Below are 23,733 nucleotides of genomic sequence, written 5' to 3'. Positions count from 1 at the left end.
GAAACTTTTAACAGTGGGAGTTGGAGTGTATAATTGTGCTTGGGTACTCACATGCTTCACTGGCCAAACTGCTGTCCTGTACATTCACCCTCAAATCAAACTGTCCACGGTCACTTGTGCAGGTGTTGTGGTCACTTTTCTTTTTTACATTCTTCATTGTTTTAAACAGTTGTACATTAAATTGTTTTGTATTTTCAATGCAAGCAGAAAGCATTTGCTCTTTTCTTTATTAAGTAGATTTACAGAAACACAGTGTATGTCTGTGTGTAGAAGGGTTAATGATATATAGATGGACTCCATCACAGTTTGTGCTAATAGAGAAAATTCTGATGATTTTGGAGAGAGAAGATGAGCATTTAGCACAAATGTACAGCTTTCTGAAAACAGGAAAATCATCTCCTCCTAGATTTTACCATCTTTGCTTCAACTCCTAAGCCATTCGGTTTTTGAAAGGTGAGCTTTAATTTTACAGGCAAAATTAAGAAATAAGTCCAAGCAGCCTGTACAATACAACAAAGACTTCTATGATCATGTTCTTTTGGAGATGTTCATTGAAAACGAAATTTGACATGTCAGTGTGTATATCAAAGGTGTGCTAAGACGACTATTAGTATTTTGAGTTTTTCCAAGGAAAGCTGCGTAGTGAGAGTCCACCTTCACTACCTTCTGATGCACACCCAGTTCTATAAGGTTACTCCTAGAAAGCTTTCCATGATCATTTTAAATAAGTTTTTTTTGGTTTTTTTTAAAGACTTCAGTCTCTAGAAGCGGCAGATATTTTATGCATCGGTTTTTACAGTTAGGACTAAATATGTAGAAACACCAGTGAAACTGAAGACACTGTTTGGTCATTTTGCTCCAAAATAAGGCTTTAAAAACTTTCCCCACACGGTCACCTCTGCCATCATCTCTTTTGGTGAATTCTCCACTGGGTTTAAACTCAGGGCTCTTGTTCAGTCCAGCTGGACATTTATGTTCTTATGCTTTCAAAGATAATAGATATTACTCTGTCCAGCCCAATTCTTATCAATATACAGTAGATCCATCAGTCTGTGATTGTAACTATTATAGAAATAATTTGACCTTGTTTGGCTTAAGACCCTTCACCCTTGTCCGGAATCAAGCTGACTCAGGACTTTTTATTAAGTTTGTTTTTATTGTAGAAAAAAAAACTGCAGAAATGCTGCTTTGAGTGTATCAGAAAACAACTCAAAGAAACATATCTGAATGAGTGTGTAAAGTCCGCAGTTTGGAACCACGTGCTTTTTGAGGTCTCTGACCAAACACATCTGAGCATGCTTCATGTGGATGCAGGTAAACAGTCAGTGTAGCAGCGGAGACATGAAGTCAGACCATCAGGCGGGTCCCCAAACTGCCAGCAAATGAATCAGATGAGGAATCGCTGTGAGGCTTTCAGGACAGAGGGACTTGTTCCATATTTACGAAGCAGATCTTTAGCTTCTTGTAGGAGCGAGTCCGAGAAAGACATTGAAGATTTGCTGAGATGCAGAAGAACCAGACAGCATTCCACAACATCTGGGTGAGGGTACACCTGAAAGACAAAAACATTCATTCTGTAGCCCTGGGGATCAGTGTTTCATCCTAATAATATATTAACCCTGGAGGTTTCCCTAGAAAACCAATGGGGTCGGCTCTGACCCCATTGGTTCTCCAGGGTTAAATTACAAATATAATAAAACATATCTAAAAACTGAAGTGCATCTTACATCACAATAAAGAGTTCCTGTGACATGTGAAGAGAAATTTGCAACATAGTGAACTATTTGTGCAACTTAAACTTTTCATACTAAGCATTCTTGCTGTTAAGAAGTCAAACTGTCTGGTTGTGCTAATCAGAAATGCTTTACAAGGAGCATGATAGGATAGCCAGCAGGTACCCTGAGGGTAGAGCTGTGAGCAGAGAAACAGGTCAAAACTGACACATGAAACTGCTCCCCTCTCCCTCTGTGATCTCTCCCTGTAGGTGGGAGATCATAGAGGGAGCACAAAAGTCCATGGTATATCTTACTACTTGACTGTCATGTTGAAATGACAAATACTGCATGCACAGAATCAACATTAACATCCTCTCTGAAAGGTTTACTTCCATGACTGCCTTCAGGATACTTTGGGAGAGACGACTCTCTCTTGTAAGCTTTGGTTGTACCTTGAGTGTGTTTGGCAGCTCAGCCAGCTCTTTCTGATGCTTGGATATCTTCGAGGATAATGACAGCAGAGTCTCCGGGTCCTCAGAACTGGGGAGAAGAAACAGCCGCCTGATTCAGCAATCAAAGTTAATCACAAAGAAAAAAAGACCACGAGATGGCTGAGACTGATGGGAATGAGGTTAGTTTTAGACATGGCCCTGCCAGATTTCAAAGAAAAAGTGATGCGCAGTAAAACCAGTTTTATAATCATGGCTATAGTGCTATGATCATGGGTCTGATAATCACATATAAACAATAAAAACATAAGAAGCTGGCACAAAGCTCTCACCCCTGCTCAGCCTCAGCAGAGTCCTGACTGTCTGAGAATTCCCTGGTGGTGGAAATCACTGCAGGGCTGTCATCCCGTTTCTCCCCAGAGTCGAGCTGCCCTCCCTGGGTCTGGCTGTGTTGCTGCACCATGGCGGCGAGCTGCTGCTGGATCTCTCTCACAGCTCTCTGGGTGGCCTGGCAGGCAGCGTGAGGCTCACACAGAAGGAGTAATGGATCTAAGCCCAGTTTATGAAAACTCCCACTCACAGGACGGTGGGTCTCTGCCGACTCCAACAGCCCTCCATTTGATACCTCATCCTTCACCTCATCTTCAGGAGACGAGTCAGCCACCGACAGGGAGAGGCCGTTCTGGATCTCCCGGCTGCCTCCCGAGGTCCTCCACCAGCATTCATACAGGTGGTGGTAAAGGACAAAAGCCTGCAGACTGCTGGCAGCAGCTTTGGCTGCTTCTTCCGTGTGATGAAGCGCTTTGGGATGTTTCCGAGAACTAACACTGACATCACCTGACCAACAGAGAGAAAAGCAATTTTCAGAAAATGTATTCATTATTAATGCAGATTAACCTGTTTATTCTTTTATTTATTTATTTATATATTTTAAAGCAGAAAAGAGTAAAACATACAAACTGCTCACAGGGGCTCGTCTGATTGTTGGGTTTTCTCTGTATTCTTTCAGGGTCTTTTAACATTACAATATTTAAGTGCCCTGAGGTGACTGCTATGATTTAGTGCTATATAAATAAAATTGAACTGAGTGGCTTTTGATACATGTAGGTGACCTGTCCAAGTAAAGCTTGGGACTGAAGATCTGTTTCTCTCCAGCTTTATTTTTAACCCATGGACCCATTCTCTTTCAACCCTTCCCATGTGGTGTTTCCCTACAGGATGGCTGGCCTCTTGTTTGGACTCCAACTGGTGAAGGTAGTTTTGGTTCTACTCTGTAAATCCACTGCTATCTCCATGATCACTTTAATCAGTATCTGCAACAGCTACAGAGCAATGCAAAAGGCTACCACTGCTACACGCCGAGAAAGGCCACTGAGCTCAGTGTGGTCACCCTGTTCACATACAGTGGCTTGCAAAAGTATTCGGCCCCCTTGAACATTTTTCACATTACAGCCACAAACATGAATCAATTTTATTGGAATTCCACGTGAAAGACCAATACAAAGTGGTGTACATGTGAGAAGTGGAACGAAAATCATACATGATTCCAAACATTTTTTACAAATAAATAACTGCAAAGTGGGGTGTGCGTAATTATTCAGCCCCCTTTGGTTTGAGTGCAGTCAGTTGCCCATAGACATTGCCTGATGAGTGCTAATGACTAAATAGAGTGCACCTGTGTGTAATCTAATGTCAGTACAAATACAGCTGCTCTGTGACGGCCTCAGAGGTTGTCTAAGAGAATATTGGGAGCAACAACACCATGAAGTCCAAAGAACACACCAGACAGGTCAGGGATAAAGTTATTGAGAAATTTAAAGCAGGCTTAGGCTACAAAAAGATTTCCCAAGCCTTGAACATCCCACGGAGCATTGTTCAAGCGATCATTCAGAAATGGAAGGAGTATGGCACAACTGTAAACCTACCAAGACAAGGCCGTCCACCTAAACTCACAGGCCGAACAAGGAGAGCGCTGATCAGAAATGCAGCCAAGAGGCCCATGGTGACTCTGGACGAGCTGCAGAGATCTACAGCTCAGGTGGGGGAATCTGTCCATAGGACAACTATTAGTCGTGCACTGCACAAAGTTGGCCTTTATGGAAGAGTGGCAAGAAGAAAGCCATTGTTAACAGAAAACCATAAGAAGTCCCGTTTGCAGTTTGCCACAAGCCATGTGGGGGACACAGCAAACATGTGGAAGAAGGTGCTCTGGTCAGATGAGACCAAAATGCAAAACGCTATGTGTGGCGGAAAACTAACACTGCACATCACTCTGAACACACCATCCCCACTGTCAAATATGGTGGTGGCAGCATCATGCTCTGGGGGTGCTTCTCTTCAGCAGGGACAGGGAAGCTGGTCAGAGTTGATGGGAAGATGGATGGAGCCAAATACAGGGCAATCTTGGAAGAAAACCTCTTGGAGTCTGCAAAAGACTTGAGACTGGGACGGAGGTTCACCTTCCAGCAGGACAACGACCCTAAACATAAAGCCAGGGCAACAATGGAATGGTTTAAAACAAAACACATCCATGTGTTAGAATGGCCCAGTCAAAGTCCAAATCTAAATCCAATCCAGAATCTGTGGCAAGATCTGAAAACTGCTGTTCACAAATGCTGTCCATCTAATCTGACTGAGCTGGAGCTGTTTTGCAAAGAAGAATGGGCAAGGATTTCAGTCTGTAGATGTGCAAAGCTGGTAGAGACATACCCTAAAAGACTGGCAGCTGGAATTGCAGCAAAAGGTGGTTCTACAAAGTATTGACTCAGGGGGCTGAATAATTACGCACACCCCACTTTGCAGTTATTTATTTGTAAAAAATGTTTGGAATCATGTATGATTTTCGTTCCACTTCTCACGTGTACACCACTTTGTATTGGTCTTTCACGTGGAATTCCAATAAAATTAATTCATGTTTGTGGCTGTAATGTGACAAAATGTGGAAAAGTTCAAGGGGGTCGAATACTTTTGCAAGCCACTGTATATGCAGACATGCCGCTCCTGCCTCTGCTACCACCAAAAATACAGTCTACTCCTGTGAGAGACACTGCAAGGTAAAGCTGCTGTCTGTCAAACACATTTATTTTACACTGTCCTAACATTTAAATTCATACATAAAAGACTCAAGAATCTAAGCTCAGATGTTACAACACTTATCACCACAAGGTGTCGCCAAAACTACTGCGACAGAACTTAAGAAATGCTCATCTTCTGGCTAAAATGTCAGTTTGCCCTTATTCTGTCTCAGTAGTGCAGCCACCACATTTAGGATTGATATGATGTACCCTGATGGACAGATGACTTCACTGTTCTGTTAATAGGACGTACCATCTGGGAACAGCAGCCTGCAGAGCTCTGCAGAGACACAGAAGTGTCCGGCCTCTCTCGGCCAAGCCACTGCGTGCCACAGCTCCTTCACCAGCTGATCATCATCAGCCAGTAACCAGCTGAGCACAGCACAGGTCAGGTGGAGGGATGAATGCAGCAGGACCTACAGATGGAGAGGCACATGGACAAGATTTTAGTCTAAATTCATTAAAAGACTTCCTTTAGTTTTCTTTCAGTTCTCTGCTTCAAATATGCTTCTACGTCATATTTAAGCTGGTTTTTTATATCTTCTGTTGTGCATGCTTGTACATAATACATTTGTTTCCAGCCGTATCATCAATTATGTACCTAGTTTGTGTCTGTACCTGTCTGAGGGGACTGTTAGCAGTGGGCGTTGGGCTCTCTGCAGACTTGAGCTCCTGCAGAAGAGCCCCGACGCTCTGACGTGAAACAGCAAACTGCTCCTCCCACACATCTCTCACTCGATCCATGATGCTAATGTGACGCTCACCCGGTGACGCCCACGGGTGACTGGAGGCGCAGGATGCTGCAGGACTAACTTCAGAGTCTCCCAGCATCTCAGAGAGCAGCTCAGCCACACAGAGATGCAGCCTGTGGACCTGCAGAAGGTTGGAACAGGTTTCACTTCAGTGATGACTTCACAGACTTTCAGTTCATCTTCTAAACCCAAATTCACATTCCGACTACTAACCAGGAGGCTGTCTTGCAAACTCAGGACCTCCTGTGCTCCAACCCAGTCTCTAGCGGCTGCCAGGTCTTTGGCACATCTCAGCGACAGAGACTGAGCCAGAGAGGCCTCTCCTGAGATTCTTGCTAGACTGGCCGCGGTCCTCAGTGACAAGACGTCATTCTTCCTGGCGATGACCTTGGCTGCGTCAAAGCTGGCATCGGCAGCGAGGTAGCTGGGAGATGATGTCAAACGAATGAGAGAGGACCCATTTAACAATGTTTGCAAAGCAATTTAAATAATCATTAAGAGCAACTTTAAACTTTCCACTTCTCACCACTTAGCTGCTGCAGAAAAATGCCCATCTTTCTCCAGCACTGCAGCCCAACAAGTGTACAGCTCCTTCAGGAGAGGTTCGTCTGCTGGCAGCCGGGCTTTAACCAGCGCTATGGCCTCCCTGATAATAACAGATGAACAAAACATCACCAGAATACAGTCTGAAAACTTTTACTTTTGCTGTATTTTTGTAGCAAACAAACCTGGAACAGAACTTTTTTATTTAGAGGAACAAAACAAAGCAACAGTAAATAAAGGCAAACCTGTAAAGCTTGTGGGAGCGCAGCAAGTCGACTGCCTCGTAGAGTTTGTTGATGGACAGCAGGTGGGACGCCGCTTTCAGGTACTGCTCCTGCAGACACAGCTGCTTGACGAAGGCCTCCACTGTCCGGCTCCACACCACGAACCCAGCTGGAGGAGCAAATAAAACACTTCCCATTACACCAAAAGCAGAGAAAGTGGATCAAGAGCTGGGTAAAGAAACCGAGCCGTTTATATTTTTTAGCAAATATTGACCCCATTTGTTGACATGGCCATAAGATGACATTTACCCTGTCAGCGGCTGATATTTATCCCTTGGCTCACATACATTTTGCACTGGCTAAATGTTCAAAAACGAACCCTTCAGTTGATCCAGAAAGCTGCAGCGAGTGCATTAACAGGGACAACAAAGAGAGAGCATATTTTCCCCCACACTGGCTTCTCTTCCTCCTTCTGGAAGTCGCAATCAAATTTATGTCAAATCAAATGCTTCTCCTCACATAAAAAAATCTTATAATCAAACTGTGTCATATATAAAAGACCTCATAGTACCATACTATCCTAACAGAAGACTTCACTCTCAGACTACGGGTTTACTTGTGGTTCCCAGACTATTTAAAAGTAGAATGGGAGGCAGAGCCTTCAGTTTTCAGGCCCCTCGTCTGTGAAACCAGCTCCCAGCTGGGATTCAGGAGACAGACACCATCTCTACTTTTAAAATTAAAATCTTTCCTTTTTAATATAGTATATAGTTAGGGCTGGATCAGGTGACCCGGAATCCTCATTTAGTTATGCTGCAATAGGGTCTAGGCTGCTGGGGGCATCCCATAATGCACTGTTTATTCTGCACTCACCCTTTTCACTCACTCTGTGTTTATACCCTGCTCTGCTTTTAATCTTTAGTTATTATTATATTTCTCTCCCGCTAAAAGGGAGTTTTTCCTTCCTATTGCCACCAAGTTCTTGCTCATAAAGGGTTATCGGATTGTTGGGTTTGCTCTGTATTATTGTATTATACTACATCGCCTTGAGGTGACTATTGTTGTGAACTGGCGCTATATAAATAAAACAGACTTGAAATGAATCTTTTTCTTAGTTTCTTCAGAAAAATAAAAACAAAAGAAAAATAAGACTGAAATAAATATTAGCATCAGTTGTGGCTGTTGTATAACTGTGACTACATATGAGTCACTGAGCCTTCAGTGGGAAGGAGGAACCAGGGAACAACTACCAGAGTCAAGAAAGCAAACAAACAATGGTGTGAATGAAGACATTCGCCTTTCCTCAGAGTCTAAAATAAGAAAATTAGAAAAAAAAAAAAAAAAAAAAGACAGCAGAGAGAGGGCCCAGCTGCAGGTGGCATGAAGAGGACACTCTCCATTTTTAACATTTCTCTTTTAGTGGGCTTCTGTTGATCAAAGTCACTGACACTGTGGAAGTGGCCACAGTTGAAAAGAATATAGAAGAGAATGCAAAAAAATATATAAATGAATAAACATGAAATAATAAAATATGTTAGTCCTTTTGTTACGACGTTATGGGTCCCAGATATAGTATAAACACTTTGATGATACACCTGAGGACCCATACATTTTTTTCTCTGCCTACACCTGTGCCAGTGTCACGCACTCTGCAAAGGCTCAGTCTCAGGTTAAGTCAATATTCTTGCATTTACCCATAGGAGCGATGGAGAGCAGGTGGTCGTTCAGCTCTCCTTTCTCTGTGGCGAGCTGCAGTGCCCCCTCCAGGTCCCCGCTCCACAGCCGCAGGTACACTACGGAGTCGAAGTGACCCGCCTCCACGTGGCCCTCCTCTGAAGGGCAACATCAACGTCAGAACGGAGGAGTCATCCAACACATCATGTAAAAGAACTCCTCTCCATTTAAAGCTTGTTCCAAGAGCTGAACACACATTCACCACTTTAACTTTAATGACTCAGATGAAAAACTAAAGCGTACCTTCTGCATCAAACATGCGGTACAAAGCCTGTCTGTCAGCAAACAGGCCCAGATGGATATGATCTCCCTGGCCTGGGACACAGCCTGTGGGAGGTGCTGGAATAAAAATGCACATGCTCATTGAACAGTCCAGATGATATTTGCTTATCAGCCTCATTTTGCTTTCATGTAAGCAGAAAAAAAGGTTAAAAGGGTTACATTTTTAAATAAAACGTTATTAAAAGTATGGTCTTTACAGTAATCACTGTCTAAAACGATAAACTGCATGGTGGTCTTACTGTCGTCATGTCTGACAGAAGCCAGAGTGATGCAGTCCTGCAGCAGCTCGTCTTTGGGCCGATGGTCCATGGATGTACTGAGAGGCAACATGGAGCGAGGCTTTTTCTTCTTCAGCCCAGTTAAGTCTTAAGATAGACACACACACACGGTTACATACAGAAATGTGCCAAACACTAGTTTCAAAAGGACATCTGTGCATACCTGGCTTGTCTTTACTCTTTACAGCAGCCGAGGATTTTCTCTGCATCTCAAATGTGGCTGAAAGACAAAAAATATTTTGAGCTGCAACGCAAAAGTAGCAGAAAATCTTCAAATGGCAACTGCTGTTTTCTGAACTGCTACCTGGTGAAGGTGCTGGGCTGCTTGTTGAGCTGGCTTCATCTTCATCATCTTCACCTGACACCCCCTGTCCCATCACTGCCCTCTCTCCGATTGTCACCGGCGCTCCATTGACCTCCGGCTGTGCAGCTCCCTCGGCCCCCGATGGCCCAGCCTTCTTGTTCTTCTTCTTCTGCTTCGTATTGGCCTTCATCTTCTCTTTCAAGTCGACCATCTTTTTCCCTGAAAGCATACGCGTGTCACGGCCTGCTGGTCAGACAGAAAGGCCGTTTTGTGCTGGTTACAGTTCTGGCGTTACCTTTAGGCGGCTTTGTGAACTCTTGTTTGGAGACGCTCCACTCCTGCAAGGTGAAGTCCTTCCCTCCAGTCCAGATCAGGTCTGGATCCACAGGGGACCAGTCCACACACAGCAGATAACCAACGTGTCCTCTGTAGTTAGAGACAGCTGCTTCCTCCAGAACATCCCACACCTAAAGAACAAGAATATTCAACAATAAAACCCAAAGATGTGTCGACATGCTGAGAGCAGCATAAAAACACGCCTACCAACTGAAAAGCCAACGTGTTCAGGTAGAGATTCTTATGCATCCACCACCATCTTTTACAGGTTTACACCCATCCACTGACCTGCGCTGTGCCATCATATGAGACGGTGACGAGCCGAGCGTTGTGGTGCGGACTCCAGGCGATGCCGGTGATTTTAGCCGTATGGCCACACAACCTCCGATAGGGCTCCGTCAGCACCACGGGGCTTTCTGGAGGATTTTCTGCACAACAAACAAAACACTGATGTAAATACAAACATAGCCATTAAAGCCTTAAATATGTCATTTACCTTTTTACTAGCTCTTCACTGACAGTTTAGATTCTTCCAAATTGACATAATGAGGATTGCAGTACAGTTCGGTTGACATACTACATGTTAAAGAGGACTCTGCCCACCTATAACAGAGCGGAGATCGTGCACGTAGACGATGGCGTTGCTGGAGCCCGAGGCCAGGAGGCAGTGCAGCTCGGGTGCAGAGCTGTGGTCGTGATGCCACCGTAACGTGTTAATGATCTTGTGGTGCTGCTGGATGCTGCACAGCAACTTCAGACTGGGAGCCTGATATACGTCGATACACCTGCAGCACAGAGCAGCTGGTCAGCTGGTCGCAAAAAGCACAAAAACACTTCAAGCAGAAATGAAAAGCAACTGTAGTCCCGAGATGACAAGCAAACAAAGAAGGCAGTACGGGATGCAACATATGAGATTACAGAAGAAATATCTGACTTTGTTTACCAACCAGCTACCAGCTGTGCTTTTCATCTATTGGCAGGTTGTGTACAGTGGGTTTACCAGCTGTTGATATGCTTTTTTAGACATCAGCTACCTCAACATAGCCAAGATATCTGCAAAAAATTAAATTTTTACAGCTGAATATTGACCATTATTAGTCACATTACATTACTAATGAAAAAATGCTAAAGTGCATCTCCTTACTTCAGGAGTGCCCTCCTGAATTTTTATTATCTTAAACATACCATCCATACATTCTAACACCTACAGAAAACACATTTTATGACCTCATCCTTGGGACTTTTTAATAACCTGTGAGAACTTTGTGCAGAGTTGTGTAATAACTCTGTAGGTTCATGAATCCAGTTGCTTGTGAAGACGTATGACGATCCACAAAGTGAAACAAACAAGCTGCGAGCCATTTTCTATTGCATCTAATAAATCAAATGTGGTTTGCTTTGAACCTGGCTGGTTCAGGAAGTGTAGACATCTACATGTGTCAGTGTGGCACCCAATCATAATCCCTGAAAGCGACCTAGATAAGAGGGGGCAACAGTTCAAACAGAACAAAATTCATTATTCTGTAGCCTCGAGTCCAGACACTGTCAGCAGACATTTGGACCCTCAGAGGACTCCCGCAGGCTGCTGATGGTGTGTTACAAGATGGGTCACGCCCGACCGTTCACTCACCCATCCTCGTTGCCGATGGCAACAACTTTCCCATCTGGCTTCCAGCTGAGGTCGGTGTGTGGTGACAGCTTGTGCTGTTGGGAAGCAAATTTTACCTTTATAACTTATTCAAATCTCCTTTATTTACATTCAGCAGCAGACATGAAACAAACTGTTGCAGGCACGAAGGACCTGAAGAGTGAACTTGTGCTGTCAGCTTTCTTACTGTGTCAGGTTTTATTTTGCCTGACATGTTGCTGGTTCACTGAGGGCTTAATGAAATCTCTGCACAGATAAAAGTCCTGCTACCAGACTACAAAGCAACAAAAACATGTCTCTATACATGTGACTGCTTTACTGTCCATCTTACCAACTGCACACAAAGTTCTCTTTGCTTGGTGCTGGAAGTGAGATGATGGTGAGGAGGGTGTCAGGCTGGGTTATTTGTGCCTTTATCTGCAATGCAGCTTATAACAGAGGCTTTTATTTCTAGAGTCCTGTTTGATAACTGATCTTATTTCAGTACAAAGTTAGGTTGTTGGGAATGACATCAGGAATCAATGACCACCAAAGTGATTAGCAATAGATTGCTGAAGATTTGCTTTATTATATTTTAATCTCAGCAGCACTTATTCACCATCCTCTCGAAACATGAAAAAAAAAAAAAGAAAAAAAAAAAGAGGGAAATTCTAAATTAACGGCGCTTTTGCAGAAAGGCTAGTTTTTGTTTCACAGGGCATCCACGTTTGTCAGTGAAGGATTTCATCGTATTGGGAGCACACGACAAAGAGTGGAGAAGAGAGAAGTGAGCAATGTTGTGCATATAAAAACAGATTAAACAAGTTTGTAGAACCAGGAATGTGCTATGATCCTGCAATTAGCTCTAAGTGTGTCCAGTGTTAACCAGTGTTACAAGCTAACGTTATCTCAGGGAGGTGGTGAATGAGATGAGCCCTCATGTGCGTAATATTTCCAGAATATTTTAATTTAATTAATAAAATATTGGTATTTGTCATCCCTGGATCCATACAATATCCCCACATAATCCTATATTGATTTTTTTTACCCCACCCCTTACAAATATGATCCGTTCATGTGCGTGACAGTGGTTTTCACCACTGCATTATGGATAACTACATGTTAAAGAAAGAATCGTTAGGATCAAAAAAGATCAGTGAGTAATACTTCTTCCAAATCTGAGTTATTTATCTGAGGATAAAGGGCCTGAATAATTACATCATCATCATCATCACATCAAAGCCCCTCCCACCTTGATGTCGTTAGTATCTCTGATGAGCTTGTCGATGTCCGACGCCTCTCCGTTCAGCTTGTATGGATCGTGCTGGAGTATGACGCCCTCGCCGGCACAGCTGTACAGACTAAAGGAAGGTTTTCCTCCTGCTGTCCCTGAACGCCACACAGAACATAAAACTCAGTGTCTTCATGACGGAGGGTCTACTGTGAACAAACTGTGGGTTTCAAGTGTTTTTTGATAGCGTTTACCGCTACATAACAGTGTGTTAAAGCCAATTACTTAAAGACATTTTACTGCATTACAGTAAATACTTTGTGTTTAACTAGAACTTAAATGATTAGTTAATTGGACACCTCATTAATCGTAAATTTGTAATGGCATCTTTAACTTGAAATGACTTCACGACTGAAATCTTAACACAGGAGAGCCAAACTTAAACATTTTAAGGACCACAACTCTCAAAGATATAAATGAATTAAAGACTTGGTTACTATAACTACCCATTCAATATATACACAGGCATTATTATAGGTAATATAGATAAGATAGACTAATCTGTAAACACCAGGTATGTAGAAGCCTTAACGTAAAGAGCAAAGGAAGCATGGCGGCTGACAGCCCTGAGAAGCAGCTGGTCCTGATTTACTCTGCACACCTATTGTAAGTCATCCTGACAATCTGAACCAATCACAAGTCCATGAATGGAGCTGAACTGGTGCCAATGCTGCGGGTAAACTAATTAGCAGCTACTTTTGTTTGTTTAGGAGCCATCAGCAGAATTTTTGGCAGTGCAACAATTACATTTATGGCTTTGAAGCCCAGTGACTGATACGCTAATCAAAATGTCATCTGCCGACAGCTGGTAAAATTAACTTCCTACGTCTTGATTTCCCCACGAGCGGCTCAAGAGGAAGGAGGTGAGGAGTAAGTGTTTTCTCAGCTCACTCAATTACAGGGTCGATTACGAAAAGGCGTGCAGAGATGGTTGGCTTTTTCGCTGACTCTCTGCTTTTTTGGTGTCCCACTGCCAGGCTTTTTGCTGGGTCAGAGCGTTCAGAGCAAACAACAGCAGTTGCTAAGAGTTCATTAAGAACTTACCAAATGACATCGGGGGGACCGGGGGCCCCCAGGCCAACGTGTACACCGTTTTTCTGTGATAGGAGCTCGATATCTGAGGAGGCCTGGGAGGAGATGAAGCAGAACAAACGCTCGGTTAGGGACGTGTGATGTGTATAGCTGCAGGAAAACAGGCCTCAAGGGAGTATAAGAAGAAACCACAAGACTCGCACCACAAAACAAGCAAAGGATGGACTTAGTGACTTTCAGAAAACTTTTCAAAGTCAAACTCCAACTGAAATCACAACAGTTCTGACGTTTTGCATGTAAATTAATAAGAAAGCAATTTCCTTACAAATTACTTAAAGTTCTATTTGTTTATTCAGTTGATTTATTCTGCGTTTCCCTATTTTTCTGTCAAATGCTGGTATAATACTGGTGGATGAAAGTTAGCAAGATCAGTGCATGAAAAAAGTCATTTTAAAGCAAATCGACTTATATGTATACAGTGATTTTTTTGTTTTTTTAGTCAATTTAAGCACTCAAAGTGCTTTCTTACCACCAGCCTCATTCACTCTCATTTTTACAGGTGCTTTTTTCTATGCCTGAGCACTTAAACTAACATTCACGCACTCTCAGACAGATGCATCAGAGGAAACGTTTGGAGTTCGGCTTTTTGCCCACAGACACTCTGACATGCAGGTTGGAGGAGCCAGACCGACCTTCGGATCAGCAGACAACCCGCTGTACCTCCTGAGCTACAGCTGCCACATTTTAAATGGGTGGTTTCCTTATACTTTGGGTACTTCGGTTGATGGGATTTCACTATATGGTCATTTCAGACACTGGCAAAGCCCTGTAATCCACTCACTGATGCCCCAGAGATTGGTACCAGTGCCAAAATCAAAACACTTCTGAAATTACTTCTTAGGAGTATTCCAAAGCATCAGTATTTAGTAAATACTAATGACTGCAAGCTCTTTCATATGTGCAAATTTGATTAACAATTAGGCAAGTCTAACAGCCTAATGCAGTTTGTAGATCACAGTATCAGTTTTATTTTGTTTTGCTTTTAAAGGAAAGGCTTGAAGTTTGTTTTGGGAATCTCGGGAAAAGAAAGGGGAGGTGGTGTTCCATACAAGCCCTCAGTTCCAGTTGTGGAAGCCAGACGAGGGGCAGCCAATTAAAAGAAAGTGAGACACATAATGATGTTTTGAAAAGGGAATCAAGCAAAGATCATCTTTTACAAATGAACATAAATGATCCTCTGTGGAAAAACACAGCATGTATCACCGAAGTTTAACACATACGCTTCTTCATAAACAATGAAAGTGTTTTGAATACCACCGACGCACACTGATATATGCTTCTGTATGTGCTGTCACCAATCGTCTATCAAGGCAACAGCATGAAACAGGCACAAGCAATAAACACGATAAGCATGGGGGCGGGGTCAGACAGCTAATCTTAGAGAAATGAACCTTACTTGTTGGAGAAGACGTCATAGATACCAACTTTCCCATCATCTGTTCCAAAAGACAAAGATCCCTCTTTTGTCGGATGCCACGCCAGCTACAACAAATGAAACACTTTATGCACTTCATCTTTTGTGTCAGCGAACAGCAACAAGCCTGTAATAATTTAGCCACTATCATCAACCTCAGACATGATGGAAGCTTGAAGAACAAAATAACATTTAAAGGCTGCTTAAAGCCGATAACATAAGTCTGACTTTAATGTCCTCTCAAAGTCTCATCAGCAGCTCCGCTGGATCATTTTTAAAGCAGACACTTGGACAGCCGACAAATTGTTTTTTCATCCAATAAGTTGTTTCTTTACTGATCTGAGATCTCATCCTTTAACGTCTTTCAGAAAACTTCCTCACACACACACAGACTTTAAAGTAAAGTAAACCATTTATATTCTTCCTGGGTATAAACTGTCACTAATAGTTAACCATAAATCAGCTGTGCTTTGCAAAAAGAAACTCCTTACCGCTGTGACTTTGGACTTGATCCCCTGCCAGAAGGACCTAACGTCGTACTTGTTCTGAGTGGTCAGCGTGTTCCACACCCGGATCATGTTGTCACCGACACCGAGTGCCAGACATCCAGTACCCACGGGGGAGAAGGTCAGGGCGTAGACGAAACCGCCCAGGGTGGGCAGAGTCCAGCAGCACTCCAGAGAGGCCAGGTCCCAGCACTTAACCTGGAAGAATGAACCAGCTTTCAATGAACTTCCCTCTTTAAAGGCAGTTTAATAATAAATGTCAGAAATCCTTATTTGCTTTCATGCAAAATTCCCACTTTTAAAAAACAGGCCAGATGAATGCTGGAACACAGCAGTGCACTCATGGCTAAAAAAGCTGCTTCGAGTGAATCTTAACTAGTGCTGGGAGATTAATCAGACCGCGGCGTCAGACGGTTGTTGCCTTTGGCTTTCGTTCTCCCTCTGGCCAACAAGGAGGTCTCCTGAGTCGTGTGAGAGCACTGCCAATTGGGTTTTGTTGCTCGATTACTTTCCACAGAGGAGGATACGGGCTGGCAGCAGCAGCTATCCTCGCAAGAGCTTTACAGTTAAAAAACACCCACTGGCCTGTACTGAATTCCATACTGGCACAGGCCATGTACTGTAAGTTCAAAGGTCACTCACCTCTCTGTCCATGGAGGTGCTGATGAGCAGCTCTCTGCCATCCTGCAGGTGAGCCGAACTCATGTTAAAGACGATCCTGCTGTGGTTCTGACCCTCTGAGGATGTGCCGAACAGGGTCCACCTCTGCTTCCCTGTCTTGGTTAAATCCCACATGACCAACTCACCACTGGGGAGACACCAAAATAAGCCTATCAACCCAATTATCACCCAAGCTCCTAGATACAGCAAATGAAGAAGCCCAAAAAAGGAAATTAACGCGAGTACTAAATCTGGCATTGACAAAGCACTTTACCGTTTTACATTTTAATGGGTCTGTTTTATGTTCTATTTTGCTCAATTTGTTCCTGACATTTTGCCAAGAGACTTTCGACAAACACACCTCCAGACAATATCCTAAAATTAGAGGCCAAATAAAAAGGTCTAAAAAGCCATTACAAGTGATTTTGCTCCCATTTATTACAACCCTGAAATAACAATCTTCAATTTCTGCTGCTTGCAGCTACATCTCAGTTTCATTGACACTGAGGGAAAAAAAACAGTCAGTTTTAAAGTCTGTGTAAAAATATTAAAGCAGGCAAGTTATGTAAATGTTAAAGTGATGAGGAAAAATTCAAAACGGGCCACAGTTTTACAATCATTTCTTGTCGTGATCATTTTGTTACTCAATCAACAACCAAAAAACCCTCTTTAAACCATTTGACTGATAGCACACACAGTGTACCTGAAGCAACTGGACACGAGCTGCGTCGGCCGTCCCTTCGGCCAATGAACGCTGAGCCAGAGACGCTCTTTCACCCCGGGGTCGACTGCGGTGCCTCTCCTCTTCAGGTAGGGCAGCTTCAGAGTCATGACACCTGCAAGGTGAAGGAGAAGATGCTAAAAGGATTACGTCTTACACCAGGTATGATCTAATCACCTGCAGTAAACCTTTGTCATATCATGGAGTTATCAAAAAAAAAAAAAGAGCTTAAGCTTTTTATGCTGCGTGTGGGGAGGGAAATAAAATCTAACACGAGCTTCAGAGGTGATCAGAATTTGTATATACTGTGCTTTTTTTCCTAAACTCTAACCCTCATATTTAAGTGAAATATTAAACACTCATAGTGAATGAAACATTTTCTTCTTCAAGGCTGATTTCTGCAGCATCAATTAAAAAAAAACCTTAAAAATACACATAAATCCACCTTTTCCCTTGGCTGTACTCCAGAGCCTTACAGTCTGGTCTTTGCTCCCAGATGCGAGATAGCAGCCATCTCCTCCAGACACTCCATTGGTTGCTATTACATGAGAGGAAAAAAAAAAAAGTCTCATATACTTGTGTTGAATTGGCTTCTTCGTGCACAACGAACATATTTTAAAAAGAAAAATAAAAGAGAATAAATTAAATACTGCCCAAATCACAACAGCAGTTGCCTCAGGGTGCTTTTTATTGTAAGCTAAAGACCCAACAATAATACAAGGAAACACAACGTTACCTTCACCGTCTTCAGGTCTGGTGTAGAGGGCATCTTCACAGGCCACAGGTGACCACGCCAGCGCATGGATCTCATCGTCGTGTCCACGGAGACGGTGAATCACCTCGCCTTTCTTACTCACATCAATCAGCACGATCATCCCATCTTTGTACCTACAGCAGCATTGTCACAGTTACCGACATCATGTTCACTGAATTTAAATTTAGATTCATTTACAATCAAGACTTCAAATGATCATGAAAACACATTTATTGAGATTTTTGTCTGTTACCTACAGCTTTGTGAAAGACTTTAAAAGAACTGTAATCTAGATGCTCGACTGGTTAAAAATGTTTCTTCAGACATTTTTTTCCTCAAAAAAACCTGAGCTCAGAAAGATTTAAAGCGAGTTCTCTCTTTTATGGATAAAAACTTCTTTGAATCACTTAGTAGTAGACCCACTTCACTCACTTTATAATGTTAATGTAACCTTTGACAGTCAGTTTGGTAAAACGCAGAAAAACTACCCTCATTCATGCAAAGTGCTTGCATGAATGAATGTTCATGATCCAGCAGACTAATCTGTCCAGCGGTCGTCTTTCTTGGTATCCTTACCCAACAGCCACATAGTTCCAGGTATGAGGAGAGCAGGTGAGGCAGAAGATGGTTCTGGGCTCAGGGAAGAAGCTGGTCGTGTCACCTGTGTGGTACCAGTGACAGACCACCACGCCTTTCTCATCCCCAGAAACCACCAGGTTTTTATCCACAGGGGACCAGTGCAGCGCTGATACGGAGCTCTGTGCACAAAAAGAGACCCGAGTGAGTGTGTGTCACAAGTTCTTCTTAGTCAGGTGCGTGCTGACGGGCAGTGAGCTGTTTCCAAAGACATTTATAGCAAATACTATACAACAACACCAGATATTATAATCTAAATGTAAAACCCTTTGTTAACATTTTGGCATGATGAATCAATATACTAATGTTTTTTATGTGTTTCATGATTTGTCAAATAAATATCCTTTCTGGGTTTAAACATCTTCCCAATGATATTTAACCAACATGTCATTACATGCTGTTTATTATTCAGATTAATCCACAGACAAAATACTGCTTTAAGGCATCTGCTCAAGCAAATAATGGAAAATAAATATGCAATGCCCTCAGTAACCTTGACAACTGTTTTAAAAATGCCCTCGAGAGAAAATCACAGAGCTGCTGCAGACAATGTTTTTGCTGCGCATCCCACTGAGTCCTGTCGAACTCTGGTGCTTAACTTTCTTTCTCCAGACCTGGTCAGGGGTCCAGTCTCATCAAGGAGATTGGACCATTTCATATAAATGTGAAAAAAACAACGTGAGACGGCACAACGCACATACAAGCTGCTTCCAAGTTCCCTCTGCTGCTGGTGTAGAGCACACAACATCCTGTAGGGGGCGCAAGCACGACACAAAACCTGTTTCTGTGTTAGTGGACCGGCAGAACAGGACACTCACCTGATGAGCTGCGTGCTCCCTAATAAGAGTCTTGCTGCTGGAGTCCCAGAAACGGATACTGCCATCGCTGGAGGAGCTGACACAGATGTGACTCTGCCCTGCATGCTGGCAAAACGAAAAGCCGGACACCAAGTCCTTATGGCCCACGAGATCACCTGAAAAACACACAGAAAAGGACACTGATTTCACTGCGACTGGAGGATTAATCTGTTTAATTTCAATTATGATTTTAGCTTCCAACAGTTATAAACCCAAGATAAACTGGAGAAAATATACTAATAATTATTACTTTTTTGCTTTCAGCTTCTAACTTAATCTATAATAGTAAATCATGAGGTTTTACTAGATACAAACTTTACATTAGAAATGTATAAAATACTGTAAACATCTACTAAAGCTCTGAACTTGATGCCCTCTGTGCCCCCTTTAGACTCACCCCTGCATCTTTAGACTCACCCCTGCATCTTTAGACTCACCCCTGCATCTTTAGACTCACCCCTGCATGCTAAAAGTATCACTGCTAGAAAGAGAGCACAGATTTGTGCCGGATTTAAAGTGCCAATCTAAATAAACAGTCCATCTGCATACACATGCCTTTATTTTTGGCTTCTTCTTAATTTAGTTGTGCTGGCACTTTCGTAAATCAGTGGTGAGTGGGAGAAGTGGAAAAGATTGATTTTCTTCACATTTAAGTGATCCAAACAGATGGTTTGATGAAGGACTTTTATTGGTATTTCAATAAGAAAATAAAATCTACAATATGTCTATTTTAGTGAGGGCTTTGTGGTGAAAAACAGCCACTATTCTGAGCCTGCCTGACCACCCTGTGCCCGCCTGACCACCCTGTGCCCTTCATCATCCTGCACACCCTCATTTAACAACAACAAAAGGTGAGGCAACAATGAGACAAACCCAAAACAGGAGTGGTTTTACAAGTGGAGGCCAATTATATTTTTCCCGCTTCATCTTTTTTGACTGTTTTTTTTTTTACTAGCATTGCATTTGGCTAGGGTCAGTGTCAGTACCAGTAGAAAACAGTGGACCCTATAGAACCTGGACAAGTACGCCAACTTCTCCAGGATGGCACATCACTAAGTTTCACTGCCAGGAGCTTTGTAGTGTCTCCCAGCACAGTCTCAAGAACATGGAGGAGATTCTAGGACACACAAAGATACTGTAGGAGAGCTGGACACTGCCAATGTCCTCTACAGCAGCGGTCCCCAACCCCCGGGCCACGGACCGGTACGTGAGTCATTTGGTACCGGGCCGCGAGAGTTGAGACTTGGGTGTGAAATGTATGGTTTTCAGGGTTTTGATCGGTTTTTAGCATTATTTTGTTACCGTTTTTTTCGTTAACTCGGTTTTCCTGGGTCTTTTCACGTGTGTTATGAATAAATCTTCTTTTTTTCGGTACCGGTATTAGTTTTATTTTGTTGTATTCATCCGGGACACCTTAAAGGCCGGTCCATGAAAATATTGTCGGGCACAAACCGGTCCGTGGCGCAAAAAAGGTTGGGGACCGCTGCTCTACAGGGCCTTCTACTTAATGGACCCTGACTGGCATTTGCCAGAGAATCGCAGAATCAGGAAATCCACCACTGGTGCTCTATGGTCTTCACAGATGAGCACATGTGACAGACATAAAAGGGTCTGGAGAAGCTGTGGAGAACGTTATGCTGCCAGTAACATCATTCAGCATGACCAGTGTGGTGGTGGGCCAGTGATGGTCTCGGGAGACCTATCCCTGGAGGCACGCACAGACCTCTCCAGGCTAGGTAACGGCATGACAATGCTCGGCCTCTTGTGGTAAGAGTATACAGGCAGTATACAAGCAGTTCCTGGAGAATGAAGAAACAACACTGACTGGCCCGCACCTAAATCCACTAAAACACATCTGGGCCATTATGTTTTCTTCAACCTGACGCTACCTGGGTGTACAAACTAGCACCAGGACAAGCTCCTGGTACAGATATCTAAGGATATCCATCATCTTATTAGGAGCATGCCCTGACATTCTCAGAAATTAATTCAAGCACATGAGGGCCATACAAACTACCACAATGGATTAGCCTGTCACTGCATTTTTTCCACACTGACTTTTGGGGTGCTTTTGGTAAGTTCATCATTTTTATTTCCATCGAATGTTGTAAAATCCTTTCATTGGCAGTGATGGGAATAACGGCGTTACAAGTAACAGCGTTACTAACGGCGTTACTTTTTTCAGTAACGAGTAATCTAACTAATTACTATTCCTATCGTTACAACGCCGTTACAGTTACTAACAAGGAAACGCGGTCCGTTACTATTTTTCAACAAACAGACGGTTGAAGCTGTGTTCAGCTTACCGCATCTTATATCAGTTGCACGGAAGTAGCTGACTACGTAAGTACAGCTTTAAGCAGCTGCGCGCTCCCGCGGAGGGCAATCACGATCACTGTCTAGCACAACACCTGGAGCTAAGGGGGCAAAACAATCGCATGAGTGCTGCTGTTTGACTGAGGAAGAATAAAGTAGTCGTGGTAAGCCAATCACATGACCACTTAAAGACAAAGCAACAAGGTGATATATACCAGTTTTTTAAATTGTGTCGATAGGCCACGTAAAACCAGAGTCATGATAAACAATATGTTTTTTCCTCAGTTTCGCCACGTTAGCGCTAGCAAGCACTCTCTGCTTATGAGCAAAGAAAACAAAACAAAACAGGGGAAGTTTTAGGAGTGAGAGAGAGAGAGAGCAGAAAAAGAGAGAGAGCGAGTTTTGAGATGTGAAATTTGTGACGTTTAGCGTGTTTGGGGTGTGTAGTTAATGTGTTGTCTTGTGTAGTTAGTGAGTAGTGTTGTGGATAGTTTTGTGTTGTGTGTCAGAACAATGAGGCGACTGCTGTCTCGAAGTAAAAAACAGGAGTGATACACCTGCTGCTGTCAGACCTGCAGGTATCAGGCTGTGATGTTCTCCTTTATAGTGGACAGAAATATTTGGAGTGGCACAAATAATTTGTGTGGCATCTTATTGAATGCAGAACAGCTGATTGTTTGGTAAATAGTTTGAAATGGTTATTTTAAAAAAGGGTAAAAGGTAAATGGCTGCAAATAACTTTGTTGTTTGCAAAACTTGTGCATATGATTTTAAAATTGACAATTAATATTTGCATTTGAAGTTATGAAATATGATTCATTAAACATGTTTGTGGTTGTTACAGTAAAAATATAACTTTTTCTACTCTGATTTTATGTTGTTTGTCTGATTTTAGATCAATTGTGTTAATACAGTATGTCAAAATAAAAACATAACTGTAAATTCAGGCACATGAGGTTGTGCTAAAAAGAATGATACCAAACAAGGCAAAGTAAATAGTTTTTAAAGGTAAAATGTGAAGGGAAAATCAAAAGTAGTAAAAAATGGCCAATTATACCCTGGACCCCAGAGGGTTAAACGTTTTTTTAAAGTAACGCAATAGTTACTTTTCAAGTAATTAATTACTTTTAGAATATTGTAACTCGGTTACTAACTCAGTTACTTTTTTGAAGAAGTAACTATAATTGAATTACTTTTTCAAAGTAACTTGCCCAACACTGTTCATTGGTCACTCCAGCCCATCACAGCCCGAGATCCTCTAATCCAGCGGTCCCCAACCTTTTTTGCGCCACGGACCGGTTTATGCCCGACAATATTTTCACAGACCGGCCTTTAAGGTGTCCCGGATAAATACAACAAAATAAAACTAGTACCGGTACCGAAAAAAGAAGATTTATTCATAATACACGTGAAAAGACCCAGGAAAACCGAGTTAACGATAAAAACGATAACAAAATAACGCTGAAAACCGATAAAAACCCTGAAAACCATACATTTCACACCTGAGCCTCAACTCTCGCGGCCCGGTACCAAACGACTCACGGACCGGTACCGGTCCGAGGCCCGGGGGTTGGGGACCGCTGCTCTAATCTCTCTGATTTGGTCAGGCAGATAAGTTGTACCTGAGTTTAACGCGGTGTTTCTGGCTGCAGGGACTCAAACATGAACGGCACGGTCAAGCCTGTGCTATGTGTGGTGTCCAGCGGTGACTGCTCACTCACCTGCCACTCTGCACGAAGATGCAGACACATCTATCAAGTAGATGATGTTTTTGGCCCCGACGCCCAGCAAACCGCTACTGCTGACATCACTGCAGCGCGAGCAGTACCAGTTGGGAGAGGCGGGAAGCGACCGTTCTCGCATGACGCCCTGGATACTTTAAAAATAGTTTTTTTTTTCTTTAATAAAGTCCTAGACACCTAATCCAAACTTCTCACATGTTACCTGCACTATCGTAGCTACAACACTTATGACCGTACACACAGCATGGTGTCGTAAATCCTACCGGTGCCTAGTACGGAAGCCTAGCTGGGACAATCTAAAATCCCCCGTTGTTGGGTTAAAAGCAATAATTTCCGACATTTATTTAAAACTTAAACAAAAGCTATATATTCATTTCCCTTTTAATACAATGTTTAAATGACGATAAATAACTAAAGTAAAGGAAT

The 23,733-nt window shown here is 42.8% G+C and overlaps 1 protein-coding gene across 1 annotated transcript; it reads right to left on the bottom strand.

The window, feature by feature from the left end:
• Positions 1 to 268: 268 nt before the first annotated feature.
• On the bottom strand, positions 269 to 23,528 carry gemin5 (gem (nuclear organelle) associated protein 5). Its single transcript, XM_063485588.1, has 28 exons — positions 23,287 to 23,528; positions 19,211 to 19,365; positions 18,333 to 18,514; positions 17,739 to 17,890; positions 17,448 to 17,540; positions 16,985 to 17,117; positions 16,264 to 16,429; positions 15,607 to 15,819; positions 15,098 to 15,183; positions 13,654 to 13,736; positions 12,571 to 12,707; positions 11,322 to 11,395; positions 10,295 to 10,476; positions 9,980 to 10,119; positions 9,651 to 9,822; positions 9,356 to 9,574; positions 9,215 to 9,271; positions 9,013 to 9,138; positions 8,735 to 8,830; positions 8,452 to 8,589; positions 6,779 to 6,926; positions 6,517 to 6,636; positions 6,204 to 6,414; positions 5,857 to 6,111; positions 5,492 to 5,654; positions 2,497 to 3,001; positions 2,168 to 2,255; positions 269 to 1,552 (listed from the first exon to the last, which is right to left on the bottom strand). The coding sequence occupies exons 1-28, from the start codon at positions 23,426 to 23,428 to the stop codon at positions 1,388 to 1,390; spliced, it is 4,401 nt and encodes a 1,466-aa protein (XP_063341658.1). The 5' UTR covers positions 23,429 to 23,528; the 3' UTR covers positions 269 to 1,387.
• Positions 23,529 to 23,733: the final 205 nt, after the last annotated feature.

This window comes from Pelmatolapia mariae, linkage group LG10_11 (assembly GCF_036321145.2).
Source record: "Pelmatolapia mariae isolate MD_Pm_ZW linkage group LG10_11, Pm_UMD_F_2, whole genome shotgun sequence".
Lineage (NCBI taxonomy): Eukaryota > Metazoa > Chordata > Actinopteri > Cichliformes > Cichlidae > Pelmatolapia > Pelmatolapia mariae.
This window is presented reverse-complemented; position numbering and strand designations above follow the sequence as displayed.

Bases quoted from the DNA above. Each gene is read 5' to 3' on its own strand.
- gemin5 (XM_063485588.1), bottom strand. From the start codon at position 23,428: ATGCGAGAACGGTCGCTTCCCGCCTCTCCCAACTGGTACTGCTCGCGC. The intron at 9,823-9,979 runs GTCAGTGGATGG...CTTGTTCTTTAG, and splicing joins CATATGATGGCACAGCGCAG to GTGTGGGATGTTCTGGAGGA. The intron at 9,575-9,650 runs GTAACGCCAGAA...GTATGCTTTCAG, and splicing joins GTTCACAAAGCCGCCTAAAG to GGAAAAAGATGGTCGACTTG.